This window comes from Neolamprologus multifasciatus, chromosome 14 (assembly GCF_963576455.1).
Source record: "Neolamprologus multifasciatus chromosome 14, fNeoMul1.2, whole genome shotgun sequence".
In the NCBI taxonomy this organism is placed as follows: domain Eukaryota; kingdom Metazoa; phylum Chordata; class Actinopteri; order Cichliformes; family Cichlidae; genus Neolamprologus; species Neolamprologus multifasciatus.
The window spans coordinates 28898796-28920635 of record NC_140452.1 but is presented as its reverse complement, the minus strand read 5'-3'; the positions used below and the strand labels follow the sequence as shown (position 1 = coordinate 28920635).

Sequence of the window (21840 nt, the reverse complement as noted above, 5' to 3'; positions counted from 1 at the left end):
TTGTGAGGATGCTGCTCGGATAAAGTTAGGAAAAAAGCTGCTGTTTTTACCTCCAGTCTGAAAGACTCCAGCTCCTCTTTGAGGGCCTGGATCTCCCTCGTCAGCTGCTCGATCAGCCGGTCTCTGTCATTAACATCACAGATAAAAATGAATCTAATCTGATTGTTGTTAACATAAGCAAACCTTTAGTTATTTGGGGTACGATGGCACACGAGTGTCCTGGACTGTTAGAGATACTTGGCAATATTTGTCATCTCTGCTGCTCTACATAAAACTGGAGAACAAGATTCACACGGTACCATTCAGGCACCAGAGACATGTTTACGCAGCACTTGGGACAATTTTATATACAATAAGTATTTATTCATGTCACTATGCTCCTGTAATGACACTCACTTGTCATCCTTGCGCATGCCGTTCTGACTGTTGAAGTTGAACGGGTCGATAGCAGCTGAGGTGCCAAACAGGTCGTCGAATTTTGTCTCCACAGGAGCCTGAAAAGGATAAACACACAAATCACATAGCAACCTAAAGTGGAACATGTCACCACTTTTGTTTTTACTTTGATAATTATGATAGCTCATGAAAATCCAGCATCTCTTGTATTTAGAATATTTCCTTTCCAGTTTGTGTTTGGAGTTTGGATTGTAATTTACTCAGAGTGTCTGATGGGCTAGTTCAGTACACGCAAGCACAATCATGGGGAGAACTGCTGACTTGACAGCGGCCCAGATGATCATCACTGACATCCTCAACAAGCAGGCACAGAAAGAGCCTGCAGAGAAGGAGCTGACTGAGGCTGTGGTCAGAGCACCACACGCTCAGACATCTTCAGGAAACCGATCCATTCCTAATATGAAACCACTTGTCAACCAGAGACAGCACTGAAAATGTTTTACCTGGACTAAGGACATCCGCTGTGGTTCAAAGTATCTTTCCAGATAAAAGTAAATTGTGTATTTCATTTGGAAATCAAGGATCTAGAGTCCAGTGTGAGGTTTCTGCAGTCTGGGATGATGTTGAGCGCTGTATCACCTGCTGCTGTTGGAGGTGTTTGATCCAAAGTCAACACAGCTGTCTACCAAGAGATTTCAGAGCACTTTATGGAGAAGCCGACTTCACACGTGCCCACAGTTTGTCGACCATTTCATTAGTGCACTCGATCGACCCGCCTGAACTGAACCGTACTTGGAGGAATTGTCAAGTGGAAGATGAGAAACACCAGAGCTAAAAATACTGACAAGCTGAAAGCTTTTGTCAAACCCTCAGTAACACTTCAGCAGTGCCACGAGCTGATCACATGTTATACCAATAATTTGCACCAAACTGTTTTAGGTTAGACTGTTTCTATGCTGTAAAACCTTTTATTTATTTATTTTAAATTGCTCTTATTAAATATTCCAATAAGCTGAGACACTGGATTTCATGTGCATCTGAAAAACAACATAATTAATACTATACAAACCAGATACAGAGGAAATGCTTAGATAGACGACACATTTAAATATAAATCTATGCGATGCGGCAGAGCGGCTCTACTGGATCCTATACGAGTTCACAGATGTTCCTAATAATTTGGCTGGACAAACAGAGAAGACAACATCCAGAGCTGTTTATCTGGTTACCGGCAGCACGGGGACGTCTGTGTCCACCAGGTCGTCCGTTTCCACTACGTGCTCCGACTCCGGGGACGACGACTCGGCGGGGATCACGACCACGGGGCTGATGTGCTCCGACAGAGCAGATGCACGCAGGAAGTTTGGAGGGTTCTGTGACAATCAGAAAGGCACGAGGTTATTCTTTGTATAACGTCCTGGTTTCGTCAGGTTCATCACAGTGGAATTTGCCTACATTTTCATGAAAGCGTGACATGAATTTGCCTCGTGTCAGGACTTTCACATTTCATTTTCAGTTGTGAAAAACGATGGGATTCAACAATAAAGATAAAAGCTTTGAACTGAAACTTTTACACGTTTAGGTGTGGTTTAAATGCGCTTAAGTCCTCACCTCAGGCAACTGTGGGATTTGAATCAGCCTCTTAAAATACTGCAGGTTACTGGAGCGATAAAACAGACTCTTTAGCCTGAAAGCAAAAAGGGGAGAGATATAAAAATGAAAAAGAGGAAACGAGAAAACCTCACTGAGAAAAGCAGACAGAGCAAAAAGGTCTGACACTAAAAATTCATTCAGCACGGTGACAAGAGCTCAGAGAAACTGTGACCAACTCTGTGTGTGTGTGAGACACTGAAAGTGAACTTCATACTTCTTGAACTGTTCCTGGAAGCGATCTCTGTGGCCCTGGAGAGTGTCAGCTGGAAGGCCTGCGTGCACACAAAGACAAGTGGCCAGGAATTACTTACAGACAGGTAGATCAGGATACTTTAAAACATGTCTGACTGCATACACGAGAATACTTCAGAACTGCAAATTTCCACATCTACCTTTCCAGAGAGTAAGAAAAAGGCTTTTTGAAACTGAGCTGCTGGTTAATTTTTTTTTTTCCCAGTGAGGCTTTGAAAATCTTCATGAGCCCAAGGGGTTCTGAGGAATCCGTCAATTCAGAGAGGAGAAACGCATCTCTCAATCTTTGAAGATAACTGTCAGAGATTTTAAGTATGCACACATCTGAGGAATATTAAGAGCCAAAGGTAAGGCTAGAAATCCTACAGCTAAACCTAGTGCAGTTCAGGAGACACAGGGCTTCATCAGCTTGTACTTAAGTGGTGCTTACGAGTGAGACTTTGAATACAAGCCCATACTACAGTATTTATTGGTCTGTGATTTTACTGTTGTAGGCAAAATGATGATGTCAAATATTTTTGAGGTATAGAAATGTTCAAAAGTGTCGAGCCACCCCACATTTCTTTATACTTTGCTTGGAAAAGGTGCAGTGACTTATTGAAGCGGGCAAACAAAACTGCATTGGGAGTGTGTTTGATGATTATCATGCTGAAAATTTGAAGTGACGCCAATCAGACATTTTTCAGGCAGTACTCCATTGTTTCCTGACAGCCGCCCTTCCACTGAGACCATTTCTGATGAATCTTCAGTGAACAGTAGACGGATCAACTGAAGGTCCAGATGCATCACTCAGGTCCTGTGTCAGGTCTTTTTCCTATTTCTTAAAGATGTTAATTTCAGATGCTGTTTATCTGCTGTGGATAGTGTTTTAGTCTTTCCCTTTCTTCTTTTGTCCTGCATCTGTTCAGTTTCCTCAAATTTTGTTTAAGGACACACTGCACACCACGCTGAGATATGCCAAGTTTCAGACTAATAGCTTTTTGAGAATTGCCTTGTTGGTGCAAAAATGCTATTTTATGGAAATTGTTACCGGCAGTCTGTCACAAAAATGTTTACAAAGTGTGTAAAGACATTGGATCTTTGTTAGGTTGTCTGTTACGTGTAGACACAACACTGGTCCATCCACTGATCATTCGACTGTACTTGAATGAGTCATAAGTTAGTGTTAAATGGCTTAAGCACATCTGTGCTTTAGACAGATGTGATGGCAATGACTACTATTTACCTTTAGCAACAAATTACAGATGCATTTAAAAAAATGGCAGTTTTGTTCATCGCTAGCTGCAGACCTAATGTTGCTGTTGCGTTTGTTGACCAGTTTCGAACATTAAAAACAATTAACATTAAACTAAAAATACAATTATGATTGAAACTGGTCAACAAACACAGTGAGACTAAGTCTTAACCACTAATGATTAAGCCAAGGATAAGCTAAGGTCAGAAAACCATAAACAGCATTTAGAATTTAAAAAAAAAAAAAAAAGTTTCAGAGTAATGCCCGTGTTTATTTTCCTGCACAATCTCAACTAATAAAAAAAAATGGAAATAATCAGTTATCACCATGGACAAAATCCTGCTTTAGCTAGACATCAACAAATCAGCCCAGTCTAACAAGAGTTTCCAGTCACTTCAACGATATTCAAAAACTGCACAACATTTGCGTTTAGTAACGACAACACTGAGCACCGCTGCAGTTATTGAGCCTGCAGCCGTGTGTGTGCTCGACCAGCAGGGGTGTGTGACTCACATGAGTGCAGCTTAAACAGCAGCTTGACGGTGTAGTCATACAGGTGGCTGCAGTCGAGGATAACCTGGATGAGGGGGGCCAGACGACACTGACCCGCCGCCGTCACAGAGACCGACCGAGACATGTCTAGAGAGCTGAACACTGTGAGGAGAGAGACTGTCAATAAATGCAGACCCAAAAAAATCAATGCACACACATACACACATGAGCATTAGTAATTATTGCAAACAGTGGGAGACTCATCAATCATACATGTTTCATGACTCAATCAACTCGTGCTCTTCATTTTACTGCTTCTGCCACAATTAACTAATAAAGTGTCTGAGAGCAGCACACGGCTCACTCTTGCTGCACTTAAAAAAGGTTTTAAGTGACGCAGAGAGAGAGAGCAGCAACCTGAACACTAAAGGGATTGTGTGACTCGCTGTCATTACGCCCCCCTCTTTCATTTCCCTGCTGCCCTGCTCACACTATCCCCAAAGTCGGCCGCTGAGAGCGTATGTGTAAAGCTGAGGTGTGGTTTCCTGCTTAGTCACAGTGTGCACACACACACGCATGCACCTAGATGCCTGGCCTCTTCACCCCCAGATGACGTGATGCTTTTTAGAGAACAGACCACAGGAGGAAGCTGACGACAGCATAAGAGATTTGGGTGCAACCTCGGTTTTTGATTTGTCAAAGCGCGACATGTGATCGCCAATGTAACAAAGAGATATGATTTAGGCTTAGGAGCAATATTAGGAGTGGAGTTGGGGACGAGGGTTTGATAACATCACCAGGATGTTGAATGAAAGCCATGATAAATAGATACCAGAATGTAATTTCCTCCTGATCATTCATAAATGGAGGCACACAGCCTTCCCGGCATTTCTTCTGAGCTCCTGGTCACATCCCAGCGCTCTATTTTTAGCTTGACCCACACTTCAAGAGACATTAACCTGGGATGACTCACCCAGACAACAAGGGGGTCTAAAATATAACATGAATCCACAAACAGCCTGGCAGTAAACTGAATCAGAAGAGGTGGAGCTCTGACGTGACATATATATATATATCATGACATCATCTTTATTTCTGCGCACCATTGTGCAGAGACCTCCGGTCCGTCAGACTTCGCATTCCTGTCTGTGAAAGTGTGAACTTGGATGCATTCATCTGTGGGTGTGTGAATGTTAATGCGCACGGTTTCAGATAAGCACAGCTGGCAGCGCAGTCAGACCAGAATAACTTACCACCCAGGAAGAGGTTGAGCTCACACTCCAGGTAGTCAAACATCTCTACGGTCAGCTGGAAGCTACAGGACAGGAGAGAGACACGCAGAGCTCATTTTAATAGAAATGCTAAACTTAAAAAATAAATAAATAAAGTAAACACATCAGATCTCATGCTGGACGTCTACACCGATATGGACTGGATAATTTGTTAGCAACACAAGGATGCCACATCATTAGATGGAAATGAAAACGATCGACCTGATTCAGAAACACCCTGAAATCAAAGTAAAAAACAAAACAAAAAACATTATGCCACAGGGATTTTACCGAAATGTCATTGTAGAAACTCATAACGGTGCTTGTTAGTTTGCTTGTTTGCATGCCTGACAATGTTGAGGCTCATAAAGATGATGGATGGTGTGTCCTGCGGAGGTCCCCTCCCAAATCTGGACCAGGGCATCACTGAGCTCCTGGCCAGTTTCATGTGCAACCTGGTGGCATTGAAACATAACGTCCCCGAGGGTTTCTATTGGATTTAGGTCAGGCAACCATGAAGGGCAGCCAATGGCATCGGTTCTAACATACTCAAGGAAATGCCTGTATACTCTCACCACATGAGGCCGGGCATTGCCGTGTACCAGGAGGAACCGAGGACCCACTGCACCAGCGTAGGGTCTGACAATGGATCCAAGGTTTACTGATACCTAATGGCGGTGTTGTTGTCATGGATACACCTCCTCAGGCTATCACTGACCCACTAACAACACAGTCATGCTGAATGACTTTACAGGCATCATAATGTTCTCCACGGCTTCTAAAGACCCTTTCATGTCTGTCACATGTGCTCAAAGCGAACCTGCCAATTCTGTATTCTATGTCAAATTCCAGTTGGACTCCACGGTGCTGGCAGTGAGTACAGGACCCTCTATAAGTCCTGATTGTTTGGTCAGAGACATTCACACCAGTGATCTGCTGGAGGTCATTTTCTAGCTCCGGCAGTGCTCATCAGGATCTTCATCGAACAAAGGAGCAGATACGGGTCCTGTTGATGAGTTAAGGACTTTCTACGGCTCAGTCAAGCTCTCCTAGAGTAACTTTCTCATGGAATCTCCTCGAAACAGCAAAACCCAAAACAAAACAAAAAGCCCAGAAAGGAATAGTTATGGGCACACTATCCTAAATGAAGTGTTTGCTGTGTTTATGACAGCTCTTTCATGTCTTCCTTTTGCCCGTGTTAATTAGATCCACGTGGCTCGCAAAAACGAATAAAAGACAACTGAAACCTCTCCGTGTCCGTGAGATGACACTGATATACACGCCTCAGATTACAACATCGATGGCAAATCTAACAAATAGGTACAGAGCACTTATAACATTAGACTTCTTTTAACCTACAGACGAGTGTTTTCTTTCTTTTACAAAGTTCTTTCCATTTTTTCTGATTTTCCTCAAACTTTTGCTCCTTTTTTGGGGGAAAATATCAAACAAAAACATGTCTGGTTTATTACTATCAAAGCATTAAAGAAGCAGATACCGATCCAGGACTGTTGGCTTACGTGACCATCTCTCTCCGGATCGGGAGCATATCCAGGCACTTCCTTAGCCACCGTTTATTCCCAATATGTCTCCTATTGAACATCAAAATGTTCATCAAAGGCCAGCCACAACCAGTAACCACTGCACAGCTGCAGCCTGCACTCATCCAGGAATGCAGAGCAATCTCTCAACAACAGATCCGGACACTTGTGCAGTCCATGCACAGATGAGAGACTGCGTGCATCATGCTGAGTGGAGGCTATACCTCAAATGAAACATCTTCTGTACACATGTTAAAGTGTTAGTATGTGTCAAAGTAAAGAACAAGCCTTTTGGTTATCCCCATGAACAGCCACATATTATCCGTGCGTGACTGTCCGGTAACAACTGAAGCATTTTGCATTTCACACTTTTGCTCCACAAAGCTGAGAAAAAGGCAACACTGCCAGCACAGCGGTCCTGTCTGCCAAACAAAAACAATACGAGCAGCCGAAGCAGCGACTCGCCACACTCACAAGTTGTTGACGTCGTTCTCTCCCGCCTCGTCGAGCTGTCGGTTTGACATCTGAAGGTTTCCTGGAAAACGAGGGTTCTGAAAGACAATTTAATGTAAAAATCCCTGTTACGGTTATATACCAGACCAATCTGATGCTTGTAAAAACTAATGTGCTATTTAAATTAAGATTCATTAATTAGTCTGAGCACTGTGAGTCAAATAAGTTGTACGAGCGGTTGGAGATGAGGGAGACCGGACAAAAGATGCAAACGACAAGGCTTTACTTTGAAACACCCCGTGAGTATTTCACACTATTTTGTACTTTCACCCTACTACTGTTACTCGATCTCTCGATTTAAAAACATGTAGTGAAATAGCAATGTCAATCTACACGTAGTGATCCATTTTTAATAGAAACAACTGATTAGAGCAATTGTTACTAATAATGAATTAATATGCATACTAGCAGGCATGCGTCATATGCATGTTTGTCACTTTCCAGGTGAAAATCCTCAACCTTGGCAAAAAACACCCAGACCTTCTGGGACAGCACCGGCACTGTATTCTGGTCCCTCCTTAACTCTACTCAGATGTCTCATAAAAAGCTACATTACAGATTCTTGGGAGGCCATTAGTGTAAAAGCTGGAATTTTCTCTGAAGCCACCCGCAGAGACCCGCTGGCACTAAAAGGAGAGTCTGAGACAAAGATAATGAGAGACGAGGGAGAGTGGTGATGGGTTTTATAGGTCAGGCCAACTCACTTTGATGTGAAACTCCATTTTGGTGATGAGCAGTTTGAGGTAGATGCTGCACAGCTTCCCGTAGCCTTCACTCAGGTGACCCTGATGTAGAAAGACAGAAGAGGAAGTGAAGAAAATCCAAGGAAACAAAGGAGAAACAGTGTCCCCATGTCCTTCCTTCTAAAGGTCACAGGGACTCCGTGGAAAGTCACTCTCAGAGTATACGGGTGAATGCAAAAACCCAGTTGACAACATCCCTGTGCCAGGAAAAAGTAGAATATCTCTAGCCTGTGAGTGAGGGTGGTAATGACATAACAGGAAAGAAAGAGGCCACAACCTTTGTCCCACTGACCACGCTTCCTGTATCCTCCTCCCTACTGACATCAGCAAAACTGAGTTAGTGTAATAAGGAATATCTTAGACCTCCACCCCAGTCGCTGTTGCTCAATTAATCCCTTAGGAGTGTCTCTTGAGATTTTTGTGGCTAAATATATTGCAGTTGACACATGTTTATGCTTGCCTTTCATCAGAGTCGCCGGCATCAATATAATGAAGAAAAATCTGCTCACTTCTATCAGCGGTTCCCAGCATTTTCCATCCATGCCCCATTCAGATGGACAACACTGCTTCATCAACGCTATACTACATATATCTGTATATGTTATTTGGGTGTACATTCAGGATTACTCAGCCTAATGTTTAAGCTGTTATGTTCCGTTAACAAGAATTTTACAGTTTATTCACACTTTTTTGGCTTCCACTTTCATCTATTTATTTATTTATTTATACATTTGTTTTATGTATATATTTGTTCAAGTTGGATAACAACTTGAACAGCTCTTGCAACTTGTTAGCTCGCTATAACTGTTAGCTAGCTATGACAATTTCCAAGTTTTAATGTAATACTATGTAATTTTAGCTGTTAACTGTGCCACTGAACAAACACCCCCCCCCCCACACACACACACACGCAAGTCAAAATTGTGAGTTATTCCTGAGTCAAAACTTGATATGCAACTTGCTAAACTGCTAACGTAAAAATGTGAGTTGCTGAAGGTAAAATAGTTTTTCTTTACTGATGGAAACAGGCTTTAATCATTTATCCATTATGTTTAGCTGACTATTTCATTTGTTTATTTATACAATTAGGTAATCATTTAAATTGCTTGTTAAAACTTCTGGGTTTTTTTTCTAAAAACATTTCTTTAGCTCTCTCAGTTATTGAGCCATACCGTTAGCTAGCTAAGATAATTTCCAACTTTCAGTCTAGTTAAGTTTAGTTACCTACTTCAACTATTAATCCATTAGGTTGCGCTAACAATGTAATGTATGCATACAGTTAATAATTTTTACTGCCCATCTAAACCTTTATGTTTATTATCTACATAATTTAACTCATGAGGCATATAGTTAGCTAGCTATGACAATTTTCCACTTTTAATTCATTACTTTAGCAACTTATCTGTAATTAAGAAAATAAATAAATAAAATATTCTCTGCATTTATAATGTCAGGAAACAATTTTCATCCATGCTTTTTCAACCAGGCAGATATTTCTTGTCCATTTTAATCACTCGTGTTTTCTTTCGGTTGTTATTGGTTAACTAAAGGCGCAGTAACACTAACAGTGGTGCTCAAACCTATTCAGGTCAACTAAATTATTTATTCTTTTAATGCATCTCGGGCTTCCTACAAGATACCTGGAGAGGGAAGTCAGTGGGGTGGATAAATGCAAATATTATCAAATGACATTATTTTGAAAATCTTTTGAGACTTGAGACTCCAGTATTGTTTTTTAACTACACCACCAAGACTAAACGCATGTCAGCACAAATCCCCCAAACCAGAACGACACCAGCCTCGGTGACATTACTGTTTCATGAGGGTGGTAGATGATGCAACATGAGCTCATGTGGCTTTTGTCCATTATGTCTGTCACTACACTCTGGCAGCAGGCTATCAACAAATGATGATGAATATAATCTGCTATGATCACCACAGCAAAGAGGACAGTTGGCAGCCGTACTCTGTTGATAATGAACAAAAACCAAGTAAATCAGCAAAAATTGCACCTGTATATGTTAAACTCTTAGAAAGATCATTTTAATGAGTCGACACCCACCTGGATAGCCAGTTAATGCCTTTTTTGTGAGTACCTTCACCTGGCCTGAGGTTCGCTACACAAGTTTATTCCATGTGAACTTAATCTGGTGCTTAATCTAACAGCTTGTAAAAATAGCCTGAGCACTATATGTCTAATAACTCTGCCGCCTGTTTATTTACTGCTGCGTTATTGTTTCTGTGGCTTTCTTGGTCTCTCAACATGCTTTTAAAAAAGAAAATAATCTACTCTGAAAGCACTTTAAGCTCTGCTGTAATTCAGGAAGTAAAGCGAAAAAGCTACTGCCTCCGTAAATTAATTGACAGAATTTGTTTTGTTCATTTACCGAGCGCCTCTACAGTACGTTGCACTTCTGCACACACAACTGTGATGCCAGAATAAAGGGGACAATAATACACAATGTTTCGTGTCTTCACATAACAAATGCACTTTGGCCACTGCCAAGCTGCACGATAATGCCAAGCTGTCAGAAAACCATGCAATTACAGAATGATTTATAACATTAATTACTGTAACTAGAATTTAATGACACTTAAAGGTAATAACAATAAGGCATCCTTCATATAGCTGCAAAAGACAGTTTGGTTGTACAAAACTGGTTCAGTAAAGATAGATCACATCTCTTATGACGACAGCTGTAAATTTTACTGGAGAGTAGTATTGCTGGTCACCACAGCAGATAGCTCGGCATATTTGATTTGGTAGATTTCTACAGAGTCTGACAAGAGTTACTAGTTTAAATGGTCACATTTGTTCGTCTTGTATTGACTTCTGATTTACCTTTTAGTAATGAGTATGTTTCATTCGTATCATGTTTTATTCAATTCCTTTTTAGTGTTACAATAAAGTAATGACTAAAGAAGATTACCGTATATTTTGGACCATAAGCGAAACAAAAGAGTCAGATAAGTCAAACTTTACTCAACTCATTCTTCTTGCTTCCTCCACTTCTGTACCATTGATTCATTAATGTTGAATTCTCTCGCAGCTGCTCTATTCACGTGTTGTTGCAGTATATTAATGACTAACCTGGTATTGTGGATGGATTATCTCAGTTGTTCTCCTGACTGAAGTTTGGTCCGTTTACAGCATCCTACCAAGCAATTGGATTTATCCATAACCATCAGGAACCCTCATGTTAACTTTTATCAGTGGAAAAAAGTTAGCGTTCATCCTCCAGCTTCACTGTTTATGTTATGCTAACATAGCTGTGTCGCTAGCGATCACGTAGCACATCATTATATTCCAGCTAGTCCAACTTCAGTAATCCTACAAAAGTCACAGCTCTTTAGTTTTCTGTCTTCATTTATGTTGGAAATGACAGCAGAGCTGTACGTTTTCATTTGTTCAGACATCTCTCAGTCAGAACATGCTATATGATGTTTAGGTGGAAATTAGCGAGCTAACTTCCTGCTAACTTCTAAATCTGTTAAATTTAATAAATTCTGTTTTCATGGATGTTAAACTTAATTGTTACACCTGGTAAAGCAGCAACGCTGATAATTTTATTAAAGATGAAATCATTTAGACAGTTTTTAGCTCTCAGTGATGCTGCAGTGTTCGTTTGACTGGGGCCTGAGGAGGACGGAGTTTTGGACCCAGATTACTCCACAAGGCTCCTGACTACGGTAGCCTACTAAAACATTTTTTGTCAGATTTTTTAATGCCGTGTATCACATAAAATCGGTTCAAGGTCAGTAAGCACAGCCAGAATTCATACATAAGAGAAACTGGATTATAAGGCGCACTGTCAATTTTTGAGAAAATTAAAAGATTTTAAGTGCGCCCTGTAGTGTGGAAAATGCAGTAAATGAGACTTCTGACTGTGTGAGATGACATAATCCTTACCCACATCCTGCTCATATCAGTTAAATCAGCCTTGTTCCTCATGGAGTCCTTTATCACCTGAAGAAACAACAATGGAAACAAAGAGAGGGGAAACATCCTTAACACTGAGTATCAGAACACAGTCACAATAAGAGGAAGACAAAGTTTTCGTGTTTACGTACGTTCGGATGCCCGTCCCGCAGCAGCTTGTGGAAGACGTGGCAGAACTTCCAGCAGAGCACGGCGTTGCTGGAGAGAGGAAGCCGGTTGACTGCCGCCCAGAAGGTGTGGGCACCTTTCTCATGATGGGTCCCCAAGATGCAGGGTGAGAGTGGCAGTCAAGGATCACAGGCTTACAGTGTTTGTGTAGTCGGAGCCTGGCGGAGCCTACGTATTTACCAATCTTAATACAGAAAACTCTTATTTTAACATTTGTTGCATCTCCTTTGTGTGTGTATTTTTTTAATGATCTCTTTTTTGATGTTTGAGGCCTTTGCTTAGCTCTGTCTCTGTGTAGGATGTTAGATGTTAGCTGTTTGGTGCTGTCTGATAAAACAGAAATATGTCTGTCTAGCCTTCCGTTTGGTTTCACACATGACTAAATTAGCTGTGCAGCAGGGCCATGTGCAGACGACGGGGTTACACAAAATTTGCTGTTTTGCACCAACACAGCCCTCCAGCTACGGAAGGACGATTCTGCACACACAACAAAGTCAAAACAAATGCTCTTCCTCTCCTCAAACACACACACACACACACACACATATATTATGTTAGGATATTCCTGGCATGCTTCTCTTTGACAGCGACCTCCTGTGTGTTGATGGCCTTGTTGATGCTGACAGCCTGTGAAGAGGAGTAAAGAAAGGGCAGAAGAGAAGAGGGGAGAGAAGCAGAGGAAATAAATCAGCCCACAACTTTTTTACTCACAGCAAAACCAAAAAAACCCTAAAAAAAAACAAGTCAAGTTTTTCATTTTAAAACTTGACATCCTTCCACCTTTCAGAAAGTTGCCTTTTCCCTTTTCTAACCACCTGGGGAATGAGAGGCAGCCCAGGTTTTTTTATAACGCGCTGATTGACCCATTTTCTGCAGAGTTGGTATTCAAGGCAGCAGCTGAGAGGCCTCCTCTCTGCTGCTGAGGAGGATCTACAGCCTCGCAGCCTGAAAGAAACGCGTGTCCTGCCAAATCTCAGCATGGAGTGCAGTCGGCAAGTTAAATTACAGACATGTGACGGAGCATGTAAGAAGGGCTTAAACGGTGCAGGTGCTTTTTTTTTTTTTTTTTTTTTTTAATTCTCCTGCGTGTTTGTGTTAATTCACAGGATTAGATGTCATCATATATACAAATAGAGCAGGAAACAATTGCAACATCTGCAGAGGATAGAGGACGGACAGAAAACCACCACTGACTACTCTTCAGCAAACATAGTTAACATTAAGACTGTAACCAGACAGATTTAATGAGACGGCACCAGAAACCAGACACGTGCGGATAAGCAGGGGAGCATCTGTCTGTGCTGTGACATCTACTGAGGAATGTTGGCCAGACTGAACCTGAAGCTCCTCCAACTTCAGCTCAAATTTTAAGAATCATCAGACATGAATTACAGAACCACCAGAACGCACTGGAATGACTTTTCACTTCTGCTCTAACCCAGTGTGACACAGTCACAAGGCTGAAAATGCTGCCACCGGTAGCTTGGATGTTGTTAGTTTGCCAGTTTTTGTGGGGATTTCTGGTTGTGCTATGGCACGCTATTGGCTTTCAGGAGGTACTATGGACACTCCCTCTCATTCTTAAACTACCCTTTAGATAAAAGCTCATGGTTCAGGCCATCATTTAGATATGGTGCTGTGGGCCCCCCCCATTTTCCATGCATTTCTTTGCTACAGCCAATTACTTATTGTTCTCTCTCTCTCGCTGTGGCCTACCTTTGTGCAGGCTCTACATGTTTCAGGTCTGCACTTCCTGGCCCACCAAAGTGGCGAGTATACCTTCTTAGCTGAGGCAGAAGCCACCAATCCCAATGTGGTTTAGTTTGGGGTTTCGTTTCAGTTGAAAGGGAGTCGTTTCTCTCAACTGTAACTTTCTATACAGGATATTTTTGGGTTTCTTTCTCTGTAACATAGGAAGGTGAAAATGAGGCATACTAAACATGCTCTAAGATAACTTATATTACGAACTACTACAAAATTAATAAAGTGCTATTCAAAGAAAAGCATTAAAAACACAACCGCTATTTAATAAAACAAAGCCTGGGTGTCCAGCAATGCTTGCAGATTGTGAGGCTGGACTTTGCACAGCATAGCTTAAAAGCTAATGGTACCATGCTAACATGCAAATAATAAATAAGATGAAAAATTCCTCATTTAGCCCATATTTGTAAAATTATTTTGTTACAGCCATCAACCGTAATAACATCAACAACAGTAGTAGTAACTCCTCACACACAATCAGGGGCTCACCAACCAAATCTCATCTATATCAGGTATTGTGACCTCATCGTGTTGCCTAACAACAGCCTACCAATAGGCTAGAATGGCCCACTTGTCGCATTTCCGCACCTGCATCCTTTTAATTTCAACACAATACACATTTGATTTACAGGCACCAAACTTAAATCAGGCGTTTTATTATATTATAAAGTCATCACATGTCTTAGCAACCACCTAACAACAGACTAAAACCAAATAAGGGTAAACAACCTGGTTCTTACTTGACCGCGCAAAGTGCTTTATACAACATGCCTCATTGACCCATCCATATGCGCACTTAACAACACATCGGAGAGCAACTTTGGGGTTCAGTACCTTGCTCAAGGACACTTTGGCATGCACTCTGGAGCAGCTGGGGATAGAAAGACCAAACTTCTCAGTAGTCAATCTAATTTGCATTAGACCTTCTTTACCTCCTGAGCTACAGCCACGTCAAATAAGTGCAGTAGCATGAGTAATAGGAATAAAGAATTAAATAAACAGGGATAATAATTGATCTCTGTGCCAGACAGATATATTGCGTTACACAGACTGAAAGCACGACATTTCCTACATCCAGCCTCGTTTGTTTTTATCGTTTTAGTTTTATTTGTTAGCAGGAAAACACTTGCTCATTGAAAGTGAAGTTTACAGTTTGAGTCTGAGTGGAAAGCAATTCGTTTTGTAGGCGCCTGGTCAGAAACCAGAATGTTGAAATGATCCAGAAATGAAAAACAGGAACTGAAATGATCACCCAGCGATGGTGCCAGAAGAAAAGCTAAAACAGAGTTTATAGCACCAATGATTAAAGCGATGAGGCAGAATTAGACATCTCATTCTTTCATATCCTCTATGCTAAATTTCCCAATTTCCCACAATGCAATATGACCTGAACATTACACACTGGCTAATTTCGTCATCATTCGACTGCCTGACGCATCAGCTGAGGTCTTTTTTTCTTCTTTTTTTTAAACTCTACCCCTCACCAGTGCTGATCTACGAAACATAACCGGTTTTGTGCAATCAAGTTCACTATCAAAATATCTTCACGTATTTGGTGGCGCCTTCTGCGATGTGGAAACTGGCCAGTGGAGTTCCTCTTTGACTCAGCCTGTGGAGATCACCGATATGCGGACATTTTATGATAAACCATTTAACACCTGCTGAGAAATTTCCATACACATTTTACTTATGATGAGAAAAACAAATAAACATCAGAGATCGCTGCATTTATTTGGATTCATCCTCTGAGGAATATCTGAACGGTCCAATACAGCGAGACTGGGGCGGCTGTGGCTCAGCAGCGCAGGTCGTTTATAAATCAGAAGGTCAGCGGTTTGATCCCTGGCTTCCCTTCGTCTGCATGTAGAAGTACCCTTGGGGAAGATGCTCATTTGTCCCCTGGAGTAGTAAGAAAGTACCTTGAGGGCTCAAACTGTGTAGGAAAGATATATTTATAGCCCATTTACATTTGGACTGACAGAAATTTGCATCCATAGATACGTGCATGAAAAGTTCAAAAGCCTTCTAGCTGTTGTGTGAAAGTTTTCACGATGCTTTTAGGTTATGTCAGCTGGCAGCCGACCAGGAAAAACCTGCAAGTACAAATAAATATAAATCTTCTAGAACCCACATCGCTTCAGAGTTTTTCAGATAGTTTCTGTGAAGGCGAGGCGACGTGAAGCAGCATCTGGCTGACGTTAAACACGAGGGGAAAACAAAACCGGGAAAAGTTCTACATCCAAACAGCTGACTCAAACGGAGCCCGAAATGCCGCACACACGACCAAACAGGGCAGCGTATCCTGCCGCTATCATTTGCAGGGTATCTCCAGCAGAGAGCGAGGAGAGCGAGGGGGATGGGGTCAGCAGAGGACGGGAGGCCCGTTTCATAATCTCACTTCCCACAGATGTTCTGAGTGCGCTCCTCCTCTTCCAGTATGTGAGCCGCCAGGACTGGAAGTTTACTGCGAGGAATCGGAAGAGGAGGAGGAGTGGGGTAGAAGGAGGTTGGAATGGGGAAGGGAAAGGAGAGATGAAAGGAGGAATGATCTGGGAGCAGGGATTTCTGTCAGTCTCTTTAGGAAAATTTTAAGATCTTCTCTGTGTCGAGTTGACCTCAGTGAATGAAAGGCTCCATATCTTCTTAGTCTGTCTCGGTGTGATCTTGCAGATTCACCACATGTTGATGTTCGAGTTATCTTCTATTGCACAATGTTCTGACAGCATCCTGTGACTGAGCTTGACAGATAACTGGACTATAAATATTCTTGGTTTACAGCGAGTTTTATTTAGCTTTGGAAAGACAACCTGGGTGCGTGCACCTCGATCTACTTCAGATTTCCACAACGCTACCTGGTGTCGCAGACTGCTGAGAAAAAAAAATGCCTGAGAGAGCCCATCTAGAAAATATTTTCCTTATAGCCACAATCCTGAAACAGATGACGTTTGGATCGGAGAAGAAGAATGTGGGTCTGGCTTGTCAAAACAACGGCAGACAATAGACCGCCACCTCCACACGCACCATCACTCTGAGTGACATATCAGCAGCAGCGAAAGCAAGCAGGCAGGCACACACGAGTTTACTGTTGAGAAAAATCTAATTTATGAGTTTGGTTCAGTCACAGGAGTGATTCAGTGATCATGAGAAGACGAGGAGGAATTCAGGAGCTGGTTGCTGTTTGCACAGCATCCGCCCCTCCGCGCTCAGGTCGTAGTCCTGTCGATGGTGAACAGGCGCCGCTATGAATCATAAAGGTGATAAAAGACAGACGTGGATAACAGAAAGTGCACTTATACTTTGGTGCAGTATGGGTGGGGACTCTTTATTAAAAGGAAAAGCCGTAAAACTTACAGCAAGAAAAGTTCAAAATCTATCCACTCTAAAGTTGTCCAGTGGGCCGGGTAGAAGCCTTTACTGAGCCGATTTAGGACCCAGGGCCTTATGTTTGACACCCCTAGCGTGGCCTGGGGAGAGCAGGCACGCGACGACCACCGGCTAGTTGTTTCTATGTAGACACAAAGTATAACAACCTGACGCCGCACGCTTTCTTGTTTTTTAAAAGGTTAAAGGTCGTCGCCGGATGTTTGCATCCTGACACGCACCGCTAGATATGATGTAGAAAAGCGTACGCGTGAAAACAGCCTGTGTCTGCTGATAGAGTCCACAAAAGGAAGGCCAGTGAGTTATGATCAGTCATGTGCTTTAAAAAAAAAAAAGTTAGACTTCCTGTTTACAAATAAACCAGAGGGTCTGACGACAGGATCTGGAAATTTATGGGAACTTTATGATTACTGGAATACTTTTCTTTGTTTTGTTTTTTGTTAAACAACCCTGAAGATTCTGTTCATGCACAAAAGGAAGAAAGAAAAGAAAAGACCCCATGCAGCTGCGAAACCCTGATTTCTTGCACCACCTGAGGCTGATACAGAGAATGGTTGTAGAAAGGCTTTCAGTGATGCAACACATTCAAAAAGCTATTTCTTCTCCAGAAACATTGAGGCTGTGCAGACTGATGCACCTGTGAGTATTTGGAATTAAACAGACTGAATTTGAAGCTTTGCGTGTGGAGGCTGGAACATGAAATGTGGCCAATGGCAACACAAAAAGCCTTAAATTAAGATAATATTGTCACTCCTTTTCAGGAGTTATGAACATATAGCGCTGTATTTATTTACACTTAAGAGTTTGAATACAATCTATACACACTTCTTGTGTTTTGCACCTTTTTCCTTCTTTTAAACACGATCCATATTTCTAAAAATTGTATTCAAAGTGCAGGTTAACACTGAAACACCATGTGTACACTAAAGCCACATCTGCTTTACATTTTACTGATGAGGGAAGTGACTTTTGTGGCATTTCCTGTCATGGTCACTGGCTGCTAATTTCTCACAAGTACTAAAATTGTGACACTCTCGTGTTGTGATCTGCATGTGAGCTAACACAGCCTTCAGGGATCGAAGCTGTAAGTTATAACATCGACAATTCGCTTTGCTTCTCCTTTTCTTTCCATCACACAAGAAAAAAAAGAAGAAGAAAAAATCAAGGGATGATTGAGTAAACGCCAGTGCAACTGGTTCCCACATGAGGATGACCCAATTAGCCCACAGTGAGACTTTGTACTTTGTGTTAGGGTTGAATGGGAGTGCCAGCTGCCTAGATCTCCTGGCATTGGCTGAGGCGGCTTGCCGGCATCAATAAATCAGTGGCCTATTAGCCCCTCGCAGTGCAGCCACTCAGACCGGTTGACAAAGTCAAATGACAAGCAATTAAATCACAGGTGAGAGGAAAGTGATTATAAAGCTGAGGAGCAAAGATCCGCCCCGAGAGAGTCCTTAAACTGGGGAACCTACGTCACTGCATCTGCAGGGGGCCGGCATCTTTTGCGCTTCCCCTTTCCGCCCTGAAGCAAAGAGTCATAACGAGCCATCAATCAATTACTCGCCTATGCAACACAGAAGTCCTTTCTGCTTCTTGGTATCTACAGAAACATCTTCTTTTCCACAGTTCTTCTTTCAAACAAAGTGTTATTGATACAGTGTTGAAAGCACGCAAAGTAGGGCCTGGCAAGCACCAATCAGCTCTTCTGTGGAAAGCGCGGCATTGATATGCTGATCGTGGTCTGGCTGCGTCCGCTGAAGGCCCAGCGCACAGCACCCAGAGGGAGAAAGCATCTTCTGCCTGCTAAACGAAACGGCCCTCGCTGAGCGACTCCCTTCCCCAACCCTCCGCCTCCCAAACAGCATGTGACTAAAAAGCGATGTTGGGCGATTTGATTCCCATGTCAGTCCCGGAGACATGTCATCTTATCGTGGTCACTTTATGACGGTCACAGAGAAAAGACAGCGCTCTCGGATATTTTTGTCTCTGGCGCGCTGTCGCACATTTCATGTCAGCATTAGTGCCGAGAATAACTCAAATCCAGTGATGCTCAATCATGAGAAAATGACTGTGGAAAACCTCAGCAGGGCCAAATGAGAAGGGGGAGAGTAAATTCGGCAACACTTGTTCTCACTGGATTTAAAGTCTCACGGTTAAGCAGGAGGAGGAGGAGGAGGAGGAGGAGGAGGCGGCATCCTTAGCATGGGAGTGGAGTGATTAATTTATGGTACTATGATTATCTGACAGCAGTTATTTAGGTGTGGATGGAGGAGAGAGGCCGTGGAGTCTGCTTTAGCTTCACCCATGTTCCCAGTGATTCTGACTCTGGCATGATATCAACAAGTGAAGCCTCTGGTCTTAAAACCTTCATTATGGCATGGCTAAGAAGGACTGCATGTCTGTATTTAACAGCTGCATGCTTTCCCAATCCTTTTGCAATGTTTCCTCCTTCTGATTTAACCTCTCAGCACACCCAACAGGGGACAAGAGCCCAGAATGCTTTCACCAAGTCTGTGACTGTTCCCAAACAACAGAGCAGACACCAAACTGCTGTTATACCTTTTGAGCTACCCGTCTAAATTAAAGACGGATGCCTCGGAGGCCGAGGCTGGAGCTGCCGCCGAGACCGGTCCAGCTATTCTGCTATAAAAAGGGTAAACAGCGATGGGATGGAGGGAGGAATGAAAACAGGAAACGTGCAGGCAGTGAATGCAGGAGCCCTGTTAACGCTGAGGTGAGGCAGAGGAGGCACGGTCATTGTGGCTGACGCTGTAGGGGTGGAGGTGAAGGAGAGAAAGAGGGGGGTGGGGGGTTGCAGGCACTCAGTCAGGCTTCCTGTCTTGGCACACCCTCCACTGCCCATTTCCTGCCTGCTGAAAAATGCCCAAATCCACAGCACCCCCGCCTTCAGCTAAAACCTTGCTCAGTCAAGCCAGACAGGGAGCAGCTGAGACCAAACACTTTGCTCTGTCTCCATTTCCTGCCAGATCCCCTCCAGGTGTCTTTGTGTGAATACACTCAGACCTTTAGGAACACGGATATTTAAAAATGGGCAGTCAGCGATCGCTAACAGATGACCTGAAATAACAATCTAAAAAGAACATGCCATCTCTCCCCCACTTCACAGACCGTAATATTTAGACACAACTTATCAAGCACACACATCTGTTTGCAAACACCTGCACGCTTACATGTGAAGCACACACACTGTGAATAGCATTTTCTGCTCAGCTGATCAACAAAAGTCTGATATTCACTGAATATGTGTTTTCTCTCCAGCTCAGTATATAGAAAAATCCAAAATGATCTTTAATTCATATACTATCAAATGCTTAAAGAACAACATTTGTACTGTGTCTTATCTCTTTCTAAAAACCTTCGGAGTCTGCACATGGTGTCATACCTGGAGAATACAGTACTGTGCAAAAATGTTTAGCCAGGCCTCACCTCTTATTAAATTTGGCTTCAAGTAGCCAGACTTTAATGTCTTTTTTTAAAAGATTACAGTAAACCCAAAAGCAAAGTAGCCAGCTGGAAAACGAAACCATTGAGCTCAAAGATGTGAAGGGGAAGTGCAGATTTGGAGACAAGCCTTTCTGTGTTTGTTCTTATGAAACCTCCCTTTTACATATACACACATGACCTAATCCAACTGTTTAATCTAAAAACACAGATTACAGCAGTATGATATAGTGGTGTAAACATTTTTTTTGGACTATACCTCCGATGAGCATGGTTCCGGTCCACTCGGTATCTGACTTCAGGTTTCACACACTAAAAATATCTGCCTATTTCCTCGAAAATAAAACAACAGCCTTCCTGGTTCAACGTGCGCAAGTAAAAGTATACGCGGTGAAACAGAGCTCGCCTTACCGTGGTGCATTTCACACAAACAAGCAGCCTCCTCAGAGGTCAAAACAGCATGAAATAACAGTTTTTATTTATTCTTTTACAAATCCATTGAAAAAAAGATTGGATAATAACTGGAAAAGTGTTTTTGGCCCAAACATTTTTCCAAGAGCGACTCCACCCGGCTGAAAAGGTCACCGGTCTGAACAGAGCCTTCTGTGTTGCTTGTTTCAGGACCATGTTATGTGTCGCGTCTGACGTGCAAATCTGCTCCCGTGTGAGCCTCCTCGCATCTCTCAAAATTCAGGCTTGCACTGATGCAAAGAGGGCAGAGTGAGAGTTTTTTCTTATGTGCACGCAGGGAGCAAAAATTACAAACCCATGCATGCTACACAGGTGTCACTGCAGGCACTGGGGGAGCATTATCAACCCAGCGAGCTGAATCTGGAATGCAATGTACAATTTTATCATAGAGTGAAGGTGAAACCGGCCACCAGCCTAGTAACAATGGCTGCCAGTCATGTGCAGGCCCCTGAGGCTGTAACTGGGAGCTTGTTTTCCACCTAATGCACCGAGTATCTCCTGTCCCATTAATAACGGGGCAATGGGTGATGCAGATAAGCCCAGCGGGATGTTGCAGTCTCAT

At 42.6% G+C, this 21840-nt stretch overlaps 1 protein-coding gene across 2 annotated transcripts in view; it reads right to left on the bottom strand.

Moving 5' to 3' along the window:
• Positions 1 to 21840, bottom strand: part of hip1 (huntingtin interacting protein 1) — a 50459-nt gene that overhangs the window by 17388 nt on the left and 11231 nt on the right. For both annotated transcript variants that reach the window (XM_085131240.1, XM_085131242.1), the window contains exons 2-13: positions 12767 to 12830; positions 12167 to 12309; positions 12006 to 12062; positions 8057 to 8137; positions 7314 to 7390; positions 5281 to 5342; positions 4049 to 4189; positions 2264 to 2321; positions 2008 to 2083; positions 1626 to 1769; positions 397 to 494; positions 51 to 123 (exon numbers count right to left, since the gene is read on the bottom strand). In XM_085131240.1, the coding sequence (XP_084987366.1) occupies positions 51 to 123; positions 397 to 494; positions 1626 to 1769; positions 2008 to 2083; positions 2264 to 2321; positions 4049 to 4189; positions 5281 to 5342; positions 7314 to 7390; positions 8057 to 8137; positions 12006 to 12062; positions 12167 to 12309; positions 12767 to 12830 (1074 nt within the window). The remainder of the gene's footprint in view (positions 1 to 50; positions 124 to 396; positions 495 to 1625; positions 1770 to 2007; positions 2084 to 2263; positions 2322 to 4048; positions 4190 to 5280; positions 5343 to 7313; positions 7391 to 8056; positions 8138 to 12005; positions 12063 to 12166; positions 12310 to 12766; positions 12831 to 21840) is intronic.